This window comes from Hippocampus guttulatus, chromosome 12 (genome assembly GCF_054856545.1).
Source record: "Hippocampus guttulatus isolate MCC_2025c chromosome 12, RoL_Hgut_1.0, whole genome shotgun sequence".
Classification (NCBI taxonomy): domain Eukaryota; kingdom Metazoa; phylum Chordata; class Actinopteri; order Syngnathiformes; family Syngnathidae; genus Hippocampus; species Hippocampus guttulatus.
The window spans coordinates 2,602,842-2,622,065 of record NC_141272.1 but is presented as its reverse complement, the minus strand read 5'-3'; the positions used below and the strand labels follow the sequence as shown (position 1 = coordinate 2,622,065).

Genomic DNA, 19,224 nt, shown 5'->3' with positions numbered 1-19,224 from the left:
AGGCTTTTTATGGCTCCGCATTAGCGAACCCGCAGCACTTCATCATTTTTAGAGCTGCTCTGATCAAGTTCCACAATGTAGTCCTGTTTACCAGTACCAGGAAGCCGGACATCATCACACCAATGGACTTGCAAAGGAATGGCAAATGTCCGGTAAATTTTCGGAGGGTTCCGGTAAATTTCCGGCAAAGTTAAACTGGGGGAAGATGTCACCAACGTAAACATACGATGCGATTTACATTGGGTCATATTTGTTCATCATTATGGCTTGACAGTTGCGTGTGAGCATCAACCAAGCTTGTGCCTCTAATTTGATATCTAAGAAACCACTGCGCCCGAGGAAAAACAACCAATCAGGAGACAGCATGTGACTTGCAAGGTGCCAATTAATTGCCTTGCGCTGACCTTGTCACCCTCGAGAAGCGCCTCATTTGTACTATACACTGAAAAAATTCATTTGAATGCGATTAAAAAGTCGTAAAACTGACATCATTTTCGACTGACTTGAAAATATTTTTTACCACATTTCAATCACGTGCAACCAATGCGCATGTCCGAATTCAGTAAACCGAAAGAGTCCGTAGGATATTTATTGTATTTTTTTCAGTGTGTAAGACTTTTTGTAGTGTGCATTTCCTGATTTTTATGTGGGTGCAAGCCTCGCAGTTTTTTTCTGTTTGTCGCATGTAAGGCGATCCTGCTTTTATAAACGAACACGCTGACCCACATTTGTACTTTTCTTCATCTGTGTTCTTTTCTCTGGCAGTGTACCCGTCAGTCGAACCGGGATGGCTGCAAGCGACATACCAGGGAAAAACGGGTTTAATCCCTGAAAACTATGTCGTCTATCTTTAATTTTTTTTTTCTTTTTATTCCCGCCCCCACCCCCTCCATGGTATCCATGGAAACGCCCACTACCAGTTTCACGTAGCTGTGTGATGTCTAGCTGCTTGGATAGGGGCTACAACATGACAACTGTACCTCCTTTTTCTTTTTTATTTGAACAAAACTTCCTCCAATGTGATTTTAATCAGACCTAGACATCATTTGTCTTTTTGCAATGCGTTTTTTTTACAACCTCCAATGACACACGAGAACCACTTGACTTGTTTTATTACCCTGGAATATGATCTTCAACAGTCTGTGATGAACCTTTCTTTTTTTTTTTTTTTTTAAATGTTAAAAACAGAGATCAGCAAAAGAACTAAGCCCTCGCACCCCACAACGGCAAGTCAGCAAAATTGACCGCCTTAATTGACCGCCTGCACACGACAACGGAAATGTTTTTATTTCTTATTTTTTGCACCAGCTGGTGCTTATCCTTTTAAAACGCTGCCTTTAAAAAAATAATAATAATAAGTTGTAATTGTTATAAGAACATAAAACATATTAAGTCAAAGCAAAAATAGTCGATTCTCTAAGTAGCATTCCTAAAAAGTCTCATTTTGTATTATAAGCCACTGTAACGTCCTGCAGCGTTTGACCGTGAACGCCAAGCTTCCGTATAGTAAAATTTAAAAAAACTAAATATATTATTCGATTCAACTGTATTTTGCACGGACGGTAACATTGACCCCAATAAACGCTTGAAAACAAACTCATTTAAAAGATTTGGTGAAAACGTTAAAAAAACAACAACATTGACGATACTAAACAAATGTAGTGGACTGGATTAGCCCCGATAACATGAAGCAGGTTGAATATTTAATTCAGTGATTCTTTGGCATACCACTAGAGGGAGCCTGTGCACCACGAGTAGTACATGCACTGCACTTGAAGAACCACTGCGCTGAAAAGGATGTATTCTTGAAAAACACACCTTCTGTTCTCAAAATAGAATGTATATCGATATTCAACTTGACGGCATATTTTATTTTCCTGCCTCTTAATATTATTCTTGTTTTCTAAAACTGTGTGGACATTTGAAGAGTTGGAAAGAAGAAAACCTTTCAGTGTGACCGCACTGCCGGGCAGGGGGAGGAGGTGCTGAAAGTGTATTTCGGGAATGTCAGGTGGCCTTGGCTGCTTTTGAGCGACGTGGGAAGAATGAGGAGAAAACTCCCTAAAAGTGAGGAGTTGCGCGGGTGCGTCGCGGAAATTCGAATCATGTCCCGCATTGTGTAACATGTCCGTGTGGAGGAGGTTTGTTTCCTCTGCAAGCAACTACTGTCTGTCTCTAAATAAACACAATGATTTATAAAGGCTGGCATTTTTTTTTTTAATTCCCCCAACTTGGCTAGTGTGTTGTCACGAGCTCAGGATGTCAGTAGGAATTTTTTATTTTTTTTTAATGCGCTCTATGTCGCATAAATTGGAGTTCTACCACATTTGTGTTGCACCTAACTTCCAAGTTGGAACCCATTTGTGGGTTTTTGTGTTCTTTTTATGATGCAACAAGATGGTGCCTAAGACCTGGATGGTCGGAAATTAGTAATTGGCCGAAGGAACGTCTGTTGATGTGATACATCTTGATTGCAAAATCTTACTCATTTCCCATGGGAGCAGCTTTTGAATGCAATGTCAGTAAAATGGCGCCACGCACACAGGAAGTCCGCCAACCTGTTTCGCGTTTTGGTGACGTCACGTTCTGCGTAAAGCGCACTTGCCTCAGTCAGTTTTTTTTTTAACTTATTTTCACAAAATCAATTGCAAAAATACAAACATGTTTTTTGTTGATTCTCAACAATCCAGGTGAATTATTAACGATATGGTTATTTTACCGGTATGCTGCATGTAGCTAGCTCAATCATATCGACAAACAAAAAAAATTCCAGTCGTGTCGATTCAACCTTTGCAGATGAGCATGACCACCTGGGTCACAGCGAATCGACACTAAGAAAAATCACCGTTTTCAACAAGCCCATTATTATTATAAGTATTATTATTGTTATACTAATGTTCCATTCGGCCTTGAGACTCGTCGACTTTTTGCTTTCATGGGCCACTCCAACGATGCAGCGGGCCGGATCTGGCCCCGGGGCCTTGGTTTTGAAATCCTCTGGGTCCCGATTCATGCACGTTCGTGACTTTGCTGTTTTTTATCAAGAGCAAGTGTGCCGCCTGCATGTTGGTCGCCTCAGAAGGTATTTGTCAGTCATACGGATGAGTTTCTTTGAAAGTGTCGCTTTATTCATCGCCTGTTTTTGATTGATCCCACACAGTAAAGAGTAAAAAGGCAGGAGAGGCACGAGGGGGACGGCGGCTTTCGGCAAAAGATTGATTTGAAGGGGAAAGACAAAGAAATCCAGTCAACGTGCGGTCACTTGGGGTGGAAGAGCAGCGGCCTCACCATGCCCGCCAGGACCTTGGGCAGCTGCGAGGCGATCACCTCCGTCATCATCTCGGGGAACTCCACCTTCATGGCCTCGGCCTGGATGAACGTGCTCAGGCAGAACAGGTTGACCTTCTTCACGATCTGACCCAAAAAGAAAAAAGGAGTCGGTCGGGGAGGCGAGGGTTATACTTTGGGATATTTGCCATGGTCAAATATTAGCGTTTCAGAGATTGGAGAGTTTTCGGTCGGTGTACTTCATGCATGGCGTCCATGAGCTTGGTCAGGTGGTAGAAACGCTGCGAGCTGGCCACCACGCCCTTCTCCTTCCCGTGGATGGCCTTGGTCAGCTCCCGGATGTAATTCTGCCGCATCTCCTCAAAGGCGCCTTGGCTTTTCAGACCCTCCAGAGGCACTGAGGGCACAACCACAAGGACGTTTTGGATTGGAGCCGCGCCACGCGCGTGCCCTCCGCATTTGGGGAGATTTCAGGTGTGAGGTCAGGCTTTCGTCTCGCTGCTCCACAACGTAGCCCAGACAAATTAAGAAGAACGGTAGATTGTTGTGGACGGTTAGCACGTCCGCTTCACAGTGCAGAGGTTGCAGGTTTCAATTCCGGCTGCGGCCTTCCAGTGTAGGAATTTGCCTGTTCTCCCCGGGCTTGCGTGGGTTTTCTCCGGGTACTCCGGTTTCCTCCCACATTCCGAAAACATGCATGGCAGGTTAACGGGACACTCTAAAATTGTCCCTCGGCGGAGTTGTGAATGTGAATGGTCGTTTGTCTGTGTGTGTGCGCCGCGATTGGCTGGCAATTGGTTCGGGTTGTCCCGTGCCGACTCCCTGAAGACGGGGGAGGCCGGGATAGATTCCGGCACGCCCGCGACCATCGTGAGGAATAAGCGGTTCGGATAATTGATGGTTGGATGGTAGATTGTTGTCACACGTACTCAAAGAGCCAGTACTTGCCGGAAATTCCTGCCTCTCCTTCACTGTTTCTGTCATCTTCTTGGCAGCCTCCCTGACCAGTTTTCTTCTCTCCATCCAATCTGGAGTGACGTCAAATTCTTGTTCACGTCGCTGATTTTTCACATTTTCTTCACTCGACCGTCTCGACTATGTTCCATGGTGCATTTAAGGTCTTGGAAATTCTTTCTGACCCTTCTCCTGTCTGATACCTTGGAACAATGAGATCACTTATGCTCTGGAAATTCTCTTGCTGGTGCTGTAAGATGTGACGACAAAAATGGCAGGAAAAGTCTCCCGCAGTAAAACACAGTGTGTTTGGGGAGAACCGTTCTGAGGTCACAGTGGTTCAAATACTCCAGCTGCAACAAAGCTAGCGTGTTTGTGTGCGGTCTCGTGTTTCTCGATGATGTCGCGTGGTCCAGCTAACGCGGTCATCTCGTCGACCTACACCGGGAGGAGGAGTCACCCATCCGGGGGAATGCTAGGGCGCTAGGCTAACTTGCGCCGCGGCAGCTAGCAGCCGCAGCTTGCGACGCCGGTGCTGCGAAACATTTTTTACCTGTGTTGAGCAAGATGATGGCCTTCATGCACAGAAATTCCTCGCGGGTTACTTGAAGGTTGGCAAACTCCTGCGGGATGAACTGGATGGCGGCGCACAGGTCGTAAATGGGGGATCTCCTCATTTGTTCCCTGACGAGGAGGGCGTGGTACAGAGTAAAAAATAGAGACTGGCCTTGACAAAAAAGGGATCTGTTGACTGGCATTCGTACTTACAGGCTTAGCACGAGGTCAGGCGCAAAGTACAAATATTCCCTGGTGACGTTCTGAAAGGAGCGCCAGCCGAGAGAAAACACCATCAGGTTCATCCACGAGTACTGGATGAGAGTCATCTGGTCGGTGATGTGAAGATTGCGGAAGCCTGAGCAAAAGAAATCACATTCTGAAATGCAAAGCGTCAAAGTGGGGTCAACGTATCGACCGTACTGGTCAAGTTTCGGCCAATACAAGATATCAATAGCAATATTGATTTTTAATGGCAAATCCTGGAAGGGCTCATCTAATTTGCTATGTCAAAATGCCCCAAAAAAATTAAAAATCGGAGACCTAATATCCCCCCCCCCCCCCCCTCCAGGGCGTCAATCCGAGACCCGGAGCGCCGCCGAGCCGAGAAAGTTTACCTGGCAAAGACTTGGACCACTTTACGATCCACAGCAGCTGCTTCTCACACAGCCCGTTGAGGCTGTTGAGCAGCACGTGGGGGACGTCGGCCTGCGCGCTGTCGTAGCCCGAAAACACCACCTCGGGTTCGATGTTCTCCAGGATGGCGCTGATGTGCTGGGAAAACTGCATCTCCTGGATGCCCGTCATGCCCGCCATGGTGCCCAGTGCCTGAGTGTCGCCCGGCACGGACAAGTGCGATGGGAACATGACGGAGGGCGACAAGCCCAGCGCCTTGAGGGCTCCGAAACGCTTCAGCTTCCTGCCTGAAAGAGGCGGAGCAAAAGGTTTGGTTCAGGGAGTCGGGTTCCAAACCAAAGTCATTGTTTGCGCGTGTGCGCCAAATACGCCTATTTATCTGTGAGCAGAGCGGAGTTCCAGACATCAATTTGAGGGTTTTTTATTTCCCAAAAATATTCCGCAAGGAGAAGAAGCCTGGAAAAAAAAATACTCCAAGTGAAAATCGAAACAACCATGTTATTCAGCTAAAATGCTTTTTTTTTTTAATTGAAAATGGTGGTTTTCAGTGTCTGTGATGTCCTATTTTTTGATTGATACTTGAATGCACCTTGGGCTGCATCAAAAGTGAAAGGATCTTTCTGCTTCTTTCCCAAGGGAGCGATCAATAATGGCCCATGCAGTCTACTTCTCCTTCATAGTTTTCCACTACAGTATTCCCAAATATTTTTGATGGTGTGTAAATGCCAAAAGCTGAATTGAATGACTTTGTACAAGTGGAAGTTTGTTTGCTCATGCACAATGCCAGTTCATGTTATTTAGGTTATTTGTGGATCACTTCCCTCGTTTAAAGTGGGTAAATATGATCTGTTATTATATGTGGTGATTATTTTATTTTTTAATGTCATTAGCATTTATTTTTAATTTGTTTCAATTCTATGCTTATATTGTCTGTCTAAATGTGTTGCCGCACCGTTTTTTCTTTTCTTTATTTTTTTTAAACATTAGTTTCAATTCTATGCTTAGATTGTCTGTCTAAATGTGTTGCCGCACCGTTTTTTTTTCCTTTTCTTTATTATTATATATTTTTTAAACATTTGGGTTTCTTTAATGATGCAAATCACCTCCCAGCATCATTCCCGCTTGATAACACTTCCGCAGGCGACATGCGGGACAGTTTTTCCTCCGGATCTTGTCCACGATGCAATCATTCCGCCCGGCGCACAGGTAGCTGTGATGACCTTTCGGACGAGAGGGCGCGAGCAGAAAACATCATTTCCACAGGTCTCCTTTTCATTTTCAAATGCAAGAGAGGGGCATAACGAGGAGGAGGGGGTGGGTGGGGGGAGGGGGTGTTGAAGGGCTCCCGAGTGTTTCGCAAAGAGCTCTGAAGGAGAAAATGAGATAGTGGCAAGGCTGTAAGGACGGAGTGACACGGCCACGGTGAGACATGGTGGCTCTCGTGTAACCGCTGCTGTGCGATAACAAGCCACACAGATCCAGAAAGCCCCAGATAGCGTCGCCGACCACCTCGAACAGTTACCCAAGAAGGTTAGCGGACGCTTTTGGGGCGAGAAATATATAAGTTGAGTGAAATGAAATAAACACTTTTTGGGTCCCATAATGCTCACATTTTTAAAAATATATACACTTTGCCCTGTAGTTTAACTAAACAACTGAGAGAGAGAAAAACTGTAAACAATTGGCTGAATTTTTTTTTGCCCATCATTTTGATGGGCAAAATGGTATAATTTATAGAATGATTAGATTTGTTCTATATTGTAATGTGTGACCAACAAATCTAGCAAGCTGGACAGAGTTCTTTGTGACGATGACAACTACTTGCATGCCATTTGGGAATGGCCATGTTTGACAATCGCGTTCCCGTTATGGCTGTTGCGTGCATGCGTGTGTGCATGTGCGGTAACGGGACGCTTGCATGAGGTAGTGGATCTTTGGCCCAAAAAGGTTGGGCGCCCCTGCGCTCACAGAAATGCCCAAAATATTCCGAGCTTCCGTCATCTGAAAAATGACGATGGACAGTTCCATGTGTGCAACATCCTCACCTTCCACTGCTCTTTTAAAAAACACCTTGCAGCTGCCGCAGGTTAGAACTCCGTAATGGCACCCGGAAGCCTCGTCGCCACAGATCACACAGGACCTCTGAGGAGGCACACTGTGGGGTGGGGGTGGGGGGGAATCCCAGTTAAATTCATTCAACTTTGTTCCATGCTTAAAAAAGGTGGTAAACTGTATTGGCAAATATATACTAAAATTTTTATTTTGTTTGACTTTTTACAGATAGAAGCATTTTTACAGACTCGCCTCTTAACATCACTAACGCTTCAGTGCAGAAGGAAACTGTCAGTCATGAAGGTAAGTTTGCATGCAAATGAATTTCCGCCTTTGGCAGTTTAGTTTGCTCATCTTCTTTTCAATTAAAAATGTTGAAATAGAGTTTGAGATGTCACTGAAGTCGGTAACTTGCTCAATATTAATGCCATTTTATGAAAGACATTTTCTCTTATCAGATGGCTTGTTGACAGATTTATTCTTTTTTATTTTATGGTTGTGTGTGCGTGTGTGTGTGAATGTGAGTGAATTAGAATGAATTACATGGCATGTCAGAAACATTCCAGGGCTGGCGTCGTAAACGATGTTGCCTTGAATTACGTGTTTAATTTGTGCCATAATCATGCTTGTAACCCAAAACACTCATCACAAATCAGGTTTTCCCGTTGAAATGAATGGAAATGTTATTAATCTGTTCCAGCCCCATCCCCAAAAATATATTTGAATCAGGAAAACAGTACTCTATATTAATGTAGTTTACCATTTGGGAGCGGTATAATGCATTGTGACAGCCACAACTACTCATTAGTTGTTTTTCACAGAGGGGAAAGAATATATGCCTGTGGCTATTGTTATATCGTCGGTCTATATGTGTTGCGGCACCGATTGATTTTCTAATATCCATTACTTGGAGTTTTAACACAGTGACACCGAAGTTATACATTAGCCTGTCTATGGCATTTTACATTTTTTGGCCGGGGGGCAGGGGGGGTTAAGGTAAGCAATTCTTTTAAGGCAAAGCTATGTGGTTGTTTTATAAAACCAGCTGCAATTCTAAAGTTTAGCTGAACAGTGAACTTGAAGCAACAAAAAAAAAATCACTTTTAGATTCTGAAAAAAATACCTACCAATCGGCAAAATGCCAGCTATAACATATAGATTCCCCCCTCTCGGGATCAGGAAAGGATTATTTTTACAGTCATTTTCATTCCCAATCCTCCCAATTGTGTAAATGGGTTGAATGAATTGGTCCGTTTTCCTGATCGGATTGGTGATCGCTTTATGAAACTCTGATCTGTGATCGTCTCCAAAATCCCGATCGTCTAAAGCCTAAAAACCACCCCAAAAAATGACAGTGACACCTATGCCCCGTGGGGTGTGCGGAGGTTCCAATTTACCCGGCAAAGGCGTTGAAAGGCGTCTGGTTCCGCTGGGCCACGGCCTGGCTGTGCATCCCATTGTAACCGAACGGGTCCTCCGTCACCCCGGCCGGTTGGCACCATAATTGCGCCTCCCCCGGGCCGACGGCGGGCACCTGCCAGCGGGCCACCTCGCTCTTGTACACGGTCAGGTGAGCCGGCGAGGGCGCGCTGGCGTCCAAATGGAGCGCGGCGCCCTTGCCGGTGAAACCTCCGCGGGAGTCGGCCCTCGCCTGGCCCCGCTGGGCCATCTGCTCGGCGGGGTTCGCGTGCACCAGGAAGTTGGGCGAAGCCTCCTGCGCCGGCCGGGGACCCACCGGCGCGAAGCGCGCGCACTCGGGCTCTCCGAAGCCGAAGTGGGGCTGCTTGCGGCCGCCTTGGGAGCAGCCGTCGATCTCCTCGAAGGCCGGGCACGGCGCCTCCATGATGACTGACGCTTCTTGCTCGTCCTTGATGAACTTCGACGACATACTCGAGCCGACCTGCGCCACGTTGTCCTTGACGAAATGCTCCCATTTTAAAAAGTCACTTCCGCGCTCGTACGGAGTCTCCCCTTCTTCCTCCCGCTGCCGGTGCTCCTCTTGCGGGGCGTCCAACAGGTTGGCGCAGTCTCTGAACACCGAGCCGTCGCCCTGGCTCGTCGGCACGCCGGCGGCCGCGTAACCATCGCCGCCGGGGAGCTTCATGTCGTTGAAGTCGATGATGTCACCCACGGATTCGAGCATCCCGCCGTGGACTTTCTCCATCTCGGTGTGCGTAAAAGGGAGATACGCGAGTCCCGTGCGACTCGCAGGCAGGACGGAGAGTGAAGGAGCTGAAGGCTCGAGGGAGTTTCCTGCGATCACTCTACTCAGAGCAGCCCCCCCCCCCCCCATACTGACTGTCTCAATGACATATAGGCAATCATTTCACGCCACCACGTTTTATTCGCCATCGTCTTCCGCGATGATGTCCCATAGAATCTGGTTTGCGGCGTGTATTCAATTTTAGGCAAGAGGAGTACGCAAGGGTTAGCAGATGATTCTTACTTAAGCAGACACCAGTTCAAATAGACCGTGCGGTACACACATTTTGATCGCATGAATAAAATGATGAAAGTTTTCGCAAAAGGAAAGAAAAATCAAAACAACCAACAACCTTGTGGTGACCATATCCCGCGTGACGGACAATCTACACTGAAGTTAATGACAAAAGCGATTTTTCAGAAAGCACATTGGTGTCATTTATTGATATTTTGACAATATTGTGAGACAAAAATACCTTGAAAATGGGAATTATGCTCATTGCGGGCAACTTTATTAATACTGTAAAGCACATTTCATACTCAAGATAACTCAATGTACTTCACACAACCAAAAGCACAACTAAAAGCGTGAACAGAACTGAAGAAATTGAGCATTGTTCGGCGAACGAAACTGGACAATTTCCAGAATTAAAATCAATGAGTTTTATATGAAGTATAATGGGGGGATGAGTGTACAATTTAGGGGAACAAAAATTGGGTTTAAATTAAAATCACCGTCAGATTATGCACTGCGTTTAAATCTAGGGAAAAATGGGAGGTGGGCATGGGGGGGACCACTTAAGAACTGTAATGATACAATTCCAATGTATTGCACATCAAAGTGAAATACAACTGAACTATACTTAACAAATGTACTCCACTGGATTAAAAATTGGCATAATAAATAATATTATGAAATTTCAATACAGTAGTGAACTGAGTGATTCTCACATACCGCTAGATCAAAGCCGAGTACCACATGCGGTAATCTTAACACATTTTGAGAATCACTGGGTTTTTTTTCCATAAAAAGAATGAAATCAAATTCCAAACTTTTAAATACTGGTCAATTTGACCTGCAACAAAACAGGACAGTTAAACCTGCCTTGTGAGGAAATTCCCTTCGGATGACCTCATTGGTGAACTGAAGTAGAAATATGTATCCCACATTGGCATCCGCCCATTATTTATTTTTTTTGCTGTTGTTGTTGATGATTCCGTAAAACCGTATGCAACCAAACAAGCAGAGTCCCAGAACAATTCAATCAAAACAATGATAAAATGTGCTGAGACTTTGCCCAAAAAAAATACAGAAAGCAACACCATTTTTGCTCATGTAAGCTATGCCAACGCATGAAACGGACGTGTTACAAAAAACTCTGAATTCACATGTAGTCTTTTGTTGCTTTGTTAGGTGTCTGATTGAAGTTCTTGGATGCTACCGTTGCTTTCGTCAGTGATGCGCACGTAGGCCTTGGCCCTATCTCCTGCGTCATAACCATGTCGCTATCAGTGGTTGGTGTGTTCGGGAAGGGGGGGGGGGGTTCATTGTGTGGCCTACATTGTGACTGTAGATTAACAGTCATGTTTGTATCAGTGCGACGTGTTGCAGATGTGCGGCGGCAGCGCCAATCCAGATTTGCTACATGATCAAGAAACTCGGCGACGTCTGCTTGTTGTGCCACTGTCATGACACTTTGACTTGACTTTTTCGCAAAACTACTCAACTCACAAAAGGAATGTTTTGGTGAAATGTCACGATCCACATAAAATGCAGGGAACTTTTCCAGGGGAACATCATTTGACCTTCTGTAAACTGTTGAAGGTCCAACTGGTGATTGTTTCTGTACTTTTTGCACAACTTGTCATTTGACCAAAAAAAAAAAATCTAGTTTTATGGTCCATCCCTTTATATTAAAACAGCATTATTTGAGCTTGACAACATGCTCTGAACCTAAACACGAGTTCTTCACTTGCCTTGCCCTGAACTCAAAAACCGGATCATTGGGTGAGTTTTCAGTTGGATCCTCTTTTGATGCCTCAAGACCTGCCTCATGTGTGAGGTGTCTCGACATGACATATGAATTGGCACCATCTGAATAAGAATAGCCTACTTTTATGACCTCTGACAGCAGGTCAATTTCTCTTATCGCAAAGGCTATCAAGCATGATGCAACCACATCCTTGTTCTAACGCCCCCCCCCCCCCATTGAAACAAAACAATCTGATTGTGAAATCCACATCAGAAGTCATATGGCAAAATTGGCAGAGTTCGACAGCACCATCGTGTGGTTATATCTGATATTGACGCAATGTGGAGGCCACGTTCAACGTTGTTGAGACTTTCAGCATGTCCCATCTACAGTACACCCTAAATCCAGGGAGTACACATTTTTGTGCTCAAGGGCCACATATGCATTTTTTTTAAAAAGTCGAAACAGGTTGAATAGTTTATTTGAATCAAGAAATACTTAAGTCTCATTATTTTTTTGGGATAATAACTATCCATCCATTTTCTAATCCGCTAATCCTCACGAGGGTCGCGGGCGTGCTGGAGCCTATCGCAGCCGTCTTCGGGCAGTAGGCGAGGTACACCCTGAACGGATTGCCAGCCAATCGCAGGGCACACATAGAAAAACGACCATTGGTGCTCACACCACCACCTAGGGACAATTTCAAGTGCTCCAGGTAGCCCTGCAAAGGACCACGTGAGTATCTCGGGGGCCTGTTCTAAAAATAGGTCGCCAGCGATGGGGCATTATGATTTCCTAGGAATGTTGCCCAAGCGGTTATTTGCAAATTCCGGGCAGAAATTTCTAGAAATGACGTGTTGCATATTGCTATTTACCTGTTTCCTGAATATTATGTGGAAACAGTGGCATAGTAGAACATTGCAAGCCATAACCTATCTGACAGCATCACAATCAAACAGAGCATATTCAAGATGTACAGTAGTGTACCCTGACTTGGAACGTATCCTTGCATGCAACCTAATGAGACGCATGGTGTCCTTGTGTCATTTGCCTCAGCTGCCTGACGAGCTCGGCCAGGGTCTTCACTTCCCGCTTGCCCATCCCCAGCAACTCGAAGCGGAGGCTGGAGATGTCCCGCTTGATCTCGTTCAGTTCGCCTGGGGGACAAGATGTTTTGCAACGGAGATGTCGAGAACACGGTGTGTGTGTGCGTATGTGTGTGTTTGTATGTGCGCAATCACCTTCATTCACCCCGTCGTTTTCTTTGTCCCGCTGCGCTTTCAGGATGTGCCTCTTGACGAGGCGGTTCATGATCTTCTGGAAATTGGAAACAGAGGTGGCTAATTTCAAAATGACAGGCTGATCCCGAACGATATGTCACCGTGTTTCAAGGTAAAACCACTGAAATGAAGAGTTGATGATGACTACAGTGTATCCCTCGGGACCTTTGACCTTGCTTTCCAATACATATGGTGATTAAATTCGACCTTGTGGGGGCAGTGGGAAAAACATCGTCGGCTGTACTGTTGTACATACACGTACTGGTATCAGGTGGTATATTTCATTAAAATTTTTTGTTTTGGAATTAGTCAATTGATATTAACAATAAATATGGAGCCTTCAAAATGTAAAAATATCAGCAAGTTTTAGCTTCTTACCTGACAAACAACAAAGATTATGGATTAGTTTCCCGGAATAAAGGGTGAGAATGTTGGGATTAAATAAATCATAGGAGTAGCTAGGTGTAGTTGCTAGGTGTAGGTTGTCGTGATAAGTACAGTAGGTAGGTGAAGTTGGTTGGCAGACTGCAGTAGATGTAGGCAAGTAAGTGTAGGTAGCTAAGTGTACTTGGTAGGGGGAAGAAGAGCGAGCTAGCTAGCTAGCTAGCAAGGTTGACACTACACCGGGGCTAATGGGTGCTTTAGCCGAATCAGAACCCCGCCCCCCATGTATTGGTCAAGCCTCCCTTTAGCCCTGGGAGAGAGAAAATACAGTCGCTGTGCCTGCTAGCTTGGTTGATAGGGAGCTAGCTTCCTAGCTTTGCTATAGCTAGGTGTTTAAGAAGGTAGTTGTAGGTCATTAAGTAGATGTGGGAGGGTACAATAGGTTTAGTTGGTAGGGGTAAGTAGCTAGGTTTCGTTTGTGGGAAGTTAAGTAGGTTGTAGGTTAAGTAGGTGGGCGTAGGTAGGTACAGTCGGTGAAATACTGTTAGCAAGGTCAGGCAGGATGTAGGTAGGTAGTTGGTCAGTAGATGCTAATTAGTAGTTGATGGATAAATATAATACAGTAAGTACATTGGTCGGTTGGTAGGTTTACTGGGGGCACTGTAGTTGTTTAGGAAGCTAGGCATTGTTGGAAGGTGGTGCCGCTGGTAGTTGAGGTAGGGCAGGCGGATAGGTGGGTAAGTTGATCGATTGTTTACTTGATAAGGTGTTGGACAAACACATGCGTCCACTCCGGAGTCTTCTTGTTGACTTAACTAAAACCCAAAACAACAGAAGAAGAAACTTGAGGCCGACAAAACCAAGTTTTACAAAATGAAATCCCGAACTGGTTTATGTTCCCGACCTTGTTTCGCTCCATTTCATCACCCTGCATATTTTCTCGGACTTTTCCTCGAGCTGCTACCCACAGACATCCTTTGAGTCCCCGCAAGAGTGAAGCGATTGGGCTGAGACTCGGGAGCAGGTTGAAGGGGACGGGCAGCGAAGTGCCTTGATCGAAATACGAAAACCACAATTTGGCTCGGGCGAACTTCCACTCCACGTCAGCGTCACGCTGTACAAGATACAAAACCATTTTTTTCAGGGCCACATAGACATTTATAGACAAAGATCCGGTCACACTCCCATTCGCACCAACGATCAATCGAAGAGTCATCAATGAACCCAACATGCCAGTTTTTGCAAAGTGTACCTCAATCTCCTGATAGGAGCTATTGAACATGGCGATGAGCATGTTCAGCAAGACGATCACCATTATGACGTTGTAGACCCCGTACAGGATGTAGCCGATGTTTTCGATGAATTTGTGGTCAATATCGATCACCACCGACTTCACTTCTGACAGGCCAAAGATGGCCCAGAAAAGCGTTTTGAAGCTTTCCTCCAGCCTGTGATGAAGAGCAGTGGGAAGAAACAAAGTAATCTATACTTTGCTACGGCACTTAAGTCAACCGCAGCTGAGATCTTGATTTATCGATCGGTTTTGGGATTTAGAAGGCAGAAAAAAACCCATCTACAACACGGAGGAATGTGAACCATTGGAATGTTCTGCATTGTCTCCATTAATGCTGCTTAATGGAGACAATGCAGAACATTTGGCGAAGCAAAACATTCCCTATCCGCGGCCTTATTTAAAATTAGATAGTTGTCGCACCAAGCATCATTCGTGGTGAATGTGTTGCGTCTTGTGACAACCTAAAAACCACCGGCTTCTGGCAGTCAAAAATTCATTGTCTAATCTGGAAAAACACAGATCGCAGCCGTTACAGTTAGCTATGTTAGCATTTATCACTCAGTTCACACTGCTAGCAAAGCTATCGAAACGTTTTATGGGAGTGGAGCACTAGCTTAGTTTTTACACAACGACGACTAATTTTGAAGAAATAAATGTCTTCCCTCCGGAATTTCATCAGAGAGAAACTATTTTGTTTTCCGTCTCTTTTCAATACAGACAGGTTTTGTATAGAATTGAATCCGATCGGAAATGCAGCATGAATGCGGTCCGAACAGCAACTCACGTGGTGAAAGCGTCGTTGTGCTTGACCCCGAGGTAGTATGAGTACAGGTTGAACATCCCGAACATGAACGCCACAAAGACGGTGATGAAAATCACCAGGAACTTGAAGATGTCCTTCACCGTCCTACCGAGCGAGATCTGCAACGGACCAAAGCTCTCGTTGGCTGGCAGCACATAAGCGATGCGGCAGAAGCTGAGCACCACTGCAATGGCGTACAGGCCCTCGGAAATGAGCTGTGGATCGGAAGGAAGCCACTTGACTCGGGCTGCAAGTGTAGAACACAACAATGCAGTGAAGATGAATTAATCGAAAGCAATCAGTTGAATTTGGCATCTTTTGAAAGATCAAGTGCTTCCTTCAAAATCTGAAGAATTGAGAATTCTTATGAAGACAGTATTGACAAGAAACCGATGAAAAGCTACGCCTGATGCTGTCAAACCAAACTCATGTGGATGACAAGAGGACTTCTACTCTGACTTACCGAGCTGAAAATACTGAACGTCCGCGGGCAAGGAGGCGCAGGACAGGTTTGCGTGGTGCTGGTCCACGTAGCACTGAGCGGCGTACGCATGCCAGAACGCCATCAGCCGCGCAATGAACGAGCTGGTGAAGACGGCCAAAATGTTGAAGTCCAGAAGGTTCCACGGCTCTGAGATATATTCTCTGATGTCCTGTGACCAAATGTTATTGCATTCTTCCCAAATTTTCCCTGTAAACACAGAAAACCATCACCCTGTCCACATTGACATCTTACTGGACGCGACTACCAACTGTGCACTGGACGAGGAGGTTGTTAGGTATGTAGGTAGGAGAAGACCTAACCTAGCACCCAAGACATGATGAGAATCTCCATCCAAGTGAAGGGCGTTATCTTCATGCGGAAGAGCTGCGAGGGCCGATCCTGGACCGTCACGTTTGGCATAAGCGGTGGACCGTTGAAGCGGTCGGCTGTGTTCAGGACCAGGAGGCACAGGAATGTCGCAAAGGAGGCGGCGTGGGCCACAAACTTCAGGAAAGGGCCACACATCAGCTTGCCTAACTAATGGAATGAGGGCAACAGGCAGGAACAGGATCATTTTGGATGGAACACCAGAAATGGGGCTACAGTTGGAATCCATTTTAGGGAGGTTGGTAGTTAGGAGCAGGTTTTTAAGACCCAGGTCGATGAGTCCTTACTTTGTACATGCAGAGCTAACTGTTGGACCTTCAAATTAAAGATTGCGCACTTTTTGTGGGTCCAAAATGGTACATACAGTAAATGTTTCCAAATTGTAAACGTCTTGAAGGGTACAAAGGCAAAATCGTTGCGGGTATCACCCTCAAGAACCAACACACTCTCTGATGGCTGACCTTACTGGATGGTGCAATCCAGGACACGAGGGCTAGAAAGGGCAAGCCAACCACGACCCCGAGGACCAGGAGAGTCTTAACTGCCAGAGTGCGTTGACGTAGTCCGGAAACGTTCTGATACCAGATGGAGAGTAGCTGTTGCTGGCAATTGGGATGAGCCACAAACTGACAGACAGGCACAGAAGACGTACTCACAACGGGAGCGAGAATACATAAAGACAGGAGGTCTTTTTTGTTTGTTGGGGGCGGGGGTTGTCAAGAACTCACCTTCTTAACTTCATACTTGATGGCAAGTTTTAACCTGGCCAGATTTTGCGCACTCTCAAGCGAGTCACCGTGCAAGATGGCCTCCACTTCCTCCGTGTTCTGGCACAAGTCCAAGAGGCCCACCATGAAGTCTTTGCACTGCATGGACAGGATCTTATAGTCGTTCTGGTGCAAGGGAATGAAAAACACAGGTCAGCATGGTGCATTGGTCTCATTTCAAAATTTAAAAGTCTGCTAACTTTAAAAGTTTGATATGAACCAATGGACAGATTTAAAGCACCCTGAAGTTTAGGAACTGGTACTCAGGCCTTTGGTCTCTTGGCCTGGGGAGTGGACGATGTGTCGAGACCTTCTACAGTTCAAGATCTTAAACATTCCTTGACTTGAGACCAACTGAACTCGTCGGAGATGACATGCCATGTCCTCTGTATATTTACCTTGAACTCCATCTCGGTGCTCGCCAAGACTGCCAGCTCGTGGCTCAGCTCCAGCGCCGCCATCACGGGGTCTTCATTTGAAAGCGATAAGTAGGCCGGACTGGCGAGACCTTTGTAGGCGTCGATGCGGGACTGCGAGTGTCTGAAGGAGTCGTCGGCCTGCTGCTGGCTGCAGGCGCCGCACCGGCAGAAGTAGTCATGGGGCCGCTGGATACGGGCCCCCCTGGCGAGAAGCAAGCGCACTATCTCGTAGTCTTGGCACTGGGAGGCCAGGATGATGGGTGTGATGTCATTGGAGAAAAGACTGCCGTTCTCGTCATAAGCAAAGAGGTCTCGATGTACGTCCACCTGACTGGGGCTGGACGTCAAGCTCTGAACGTCCGCAAAGGCCCGATGGCTCAAGATGGCCTCCGCGATGTGCACGTAACCTTTCCGGATGGCTAAGAGCAATGCGTCGCCCATCCTGGTCAGCTCTTTCCTCTCCAGGAGCAATTTGGTGATCTCCAAACGCTCGTTGGCCACCGCCAGTTGCAAAGCGTTCTGGCCCGTGAAATTAACACTATTGATGTTAATGTCCGGCAGCTCATCCAGCAAGCGCTTCACTTCGGGAACGTTGCCGCACACGACGGCCTCTAAAAAAGATTCTTCGGTCAGGGAGAGGCTGGAGCCGGATGGTGACGGAAGAGGGCGGCAGCCTTCCATGATGCCGATCGTGACAGTTTGGCTGTCATCTGCCGATTTGTTATGATGTCATCTGAACGCAGGAGGACAGATGGGAGACTCTTGAGCCATTTTTTGTCGTGTGACGGCGCACTTATTTGTATTTATATATATTTTTTTGTCACGCGCATGTGCAGCAAAGGTTAATTTATTTTCACCAACCCGACTCTCCGTATATCCTGCGGAGCGCTTCGAAGAAGTGACAAGTCTGCAGAGCCGAGTTATTACTCTCTCCCCACGAAGGACACCACCCACAGACTCATCATCTGGCCTCCTTGACACCCTCGAGCTCAGCCTTGAAGGAGGCCGAGCGCAGGGAGGACACTCGCAGCATGTCGCCAAGCTTTTTATTAGCAAACCTCGATGGGTTTACATGTGAGATTCCCTCGGAGATCAGAATATGGTGTTCGGGAGAGGCCATCGTTTAAAAGTGAATCACCAAACCGAGTAAATCTGGTCACTGATTTAATTTGAGCGATGCCCTGACGGCAGCCGGTAATTGCTGCAGCTTACGATGACTAAGCGAGATTTCTCCTTTCATCCAATTGTAAGTATTGTCGGATAGGATTAGCTGATGCGGATTTGACATGAGCGGGTGTGCAGTCATGGGCCACATAATTAGGTACAGCTCCACATGCAAACAAGGATACTCATTGAAGCTGTTCAAGCTGTATTAATTTGACCCATTTGTTTGTTATGGTGGTTGCAGTTTGCAGTGAAGTCCTGTGCAAAAATGTAAACCTAACCAAGATGAAATAAAATCGAAATGAAAAAGAAACATGATGCTTTTATTGGTACATTTTTTTGTACAAACACACTACTTTTAAGGTGATGTTCTATTGGCAGATAATCTTACTTAAATTAAGTAATGTACTCTGGGTTTTTTTGGAGTATTTATTCCATATTGCCAAGTGTTTCTAAGGTTTTAACATTGTTCAGTGACCTGAGAAGATAACATATTCAAGAGTGCAGTCATTATTATGCCACAGCATGGGCTTGCTCTTTTCAATACAACAAAAACGGTAGCAAATCATTGAGTAATAAGCAT

General features: G+C 45.8%; 3 protein-coding genes across 6 annotated transcripts in view; 1 reads left to right on the top strand and 2 right to left on the bottom strand.

Moving 5' to 3' along the window:
• Nucleotides 1-2,200, top strand: part of arhgap42b (Rho GTPase activating protein 42b) — a 67,379-nt gene extending 65,179 nt beyond the window's left edge. For all 4 annotated transcript variants that reach the window (XM_086125353.1, XM_086125356.1, XM_086125355.1 and 1 more), the window contains one exon: nucleotides 766-2,200. In XM_086125353.1, coding sequence (XP_085981479.1) covers nucleotides 766-854 — 89 coding nt within the window. In that variant the 3' untranslated portion in view covers nucleotides 855-2,200. The remainder of the gene's footprint in view (nucleotides 1-765) is intronic.
• A 964-nt stretch (nucleotides 2,201-3,164) lies between these two features.
• Nucleotides 3,165-9,688, bottom strand: pgr (progesterone receptor). The gene is made up of 8 exons (XM_086125404.1): nucleotides 8,883-9,688; nucleotides 7,479-7,588; nucleotides 6,537-6,653; nucleotides 5,415-5,720; nucleotides 5,011-5,155; nucleotides 4,796-4,926; nucleotides 3,528-3,685; nucleotides 3,165-3,414 (listed from the first exon to the last, which is right to left on the bottom strand). The coding sequence occupies exons 1-8, from the start codon at nucleotides 9,647-9,649 to the stop codon at nucleotides 3,259-3,261; spliced, it is 1,890 nt and encodes a 629-aa protein (XP_085981530.1). The 5' UTR covers nucleotides 9,650-9,688; the 3' UTR covers nucleotides 3,165-3,258.
• Nucleotides 9,689-12,543: 2,855 nt separating this feature from the next.
• trpc6b (transient receptor potential cation channel, subfamily C, member 6b) lies at nucleotides 12,544-18,158 on the bottom strand. Its single transcript, XM_086125403.1, has 11 exons — nucleotides 17,457-18,158; nucleotides 17,020-17,184; nucleotides 16,753-16,917; nucleotides 16,225-16,441; nucleotides 15,884-16,111; nucleotides 15,403-15,667; nucleotides 14,577-14,772; nucleotides 14,229-14,438; nucleotides 14,083-14,139; nucleotides 12,902-12,977; nucleotides 12,544-12,817 (listed from the first exon to the last, which is right to left on the bottom strand). The coding sequence occupies exons 1-11, from the start codon at nucleotides 18,156-18,158 to the stop codon at nucleotides 12,678-12,680; spliced, it is 2,421 nt and encodes an 806-aa protein (XP_085981529.1). The 3' UTR covers nucleotides 12,544-12,677.
• Between the last annotated feature and the right edge of the window lie 1,066 nt (nucleotides 18,159-19,224).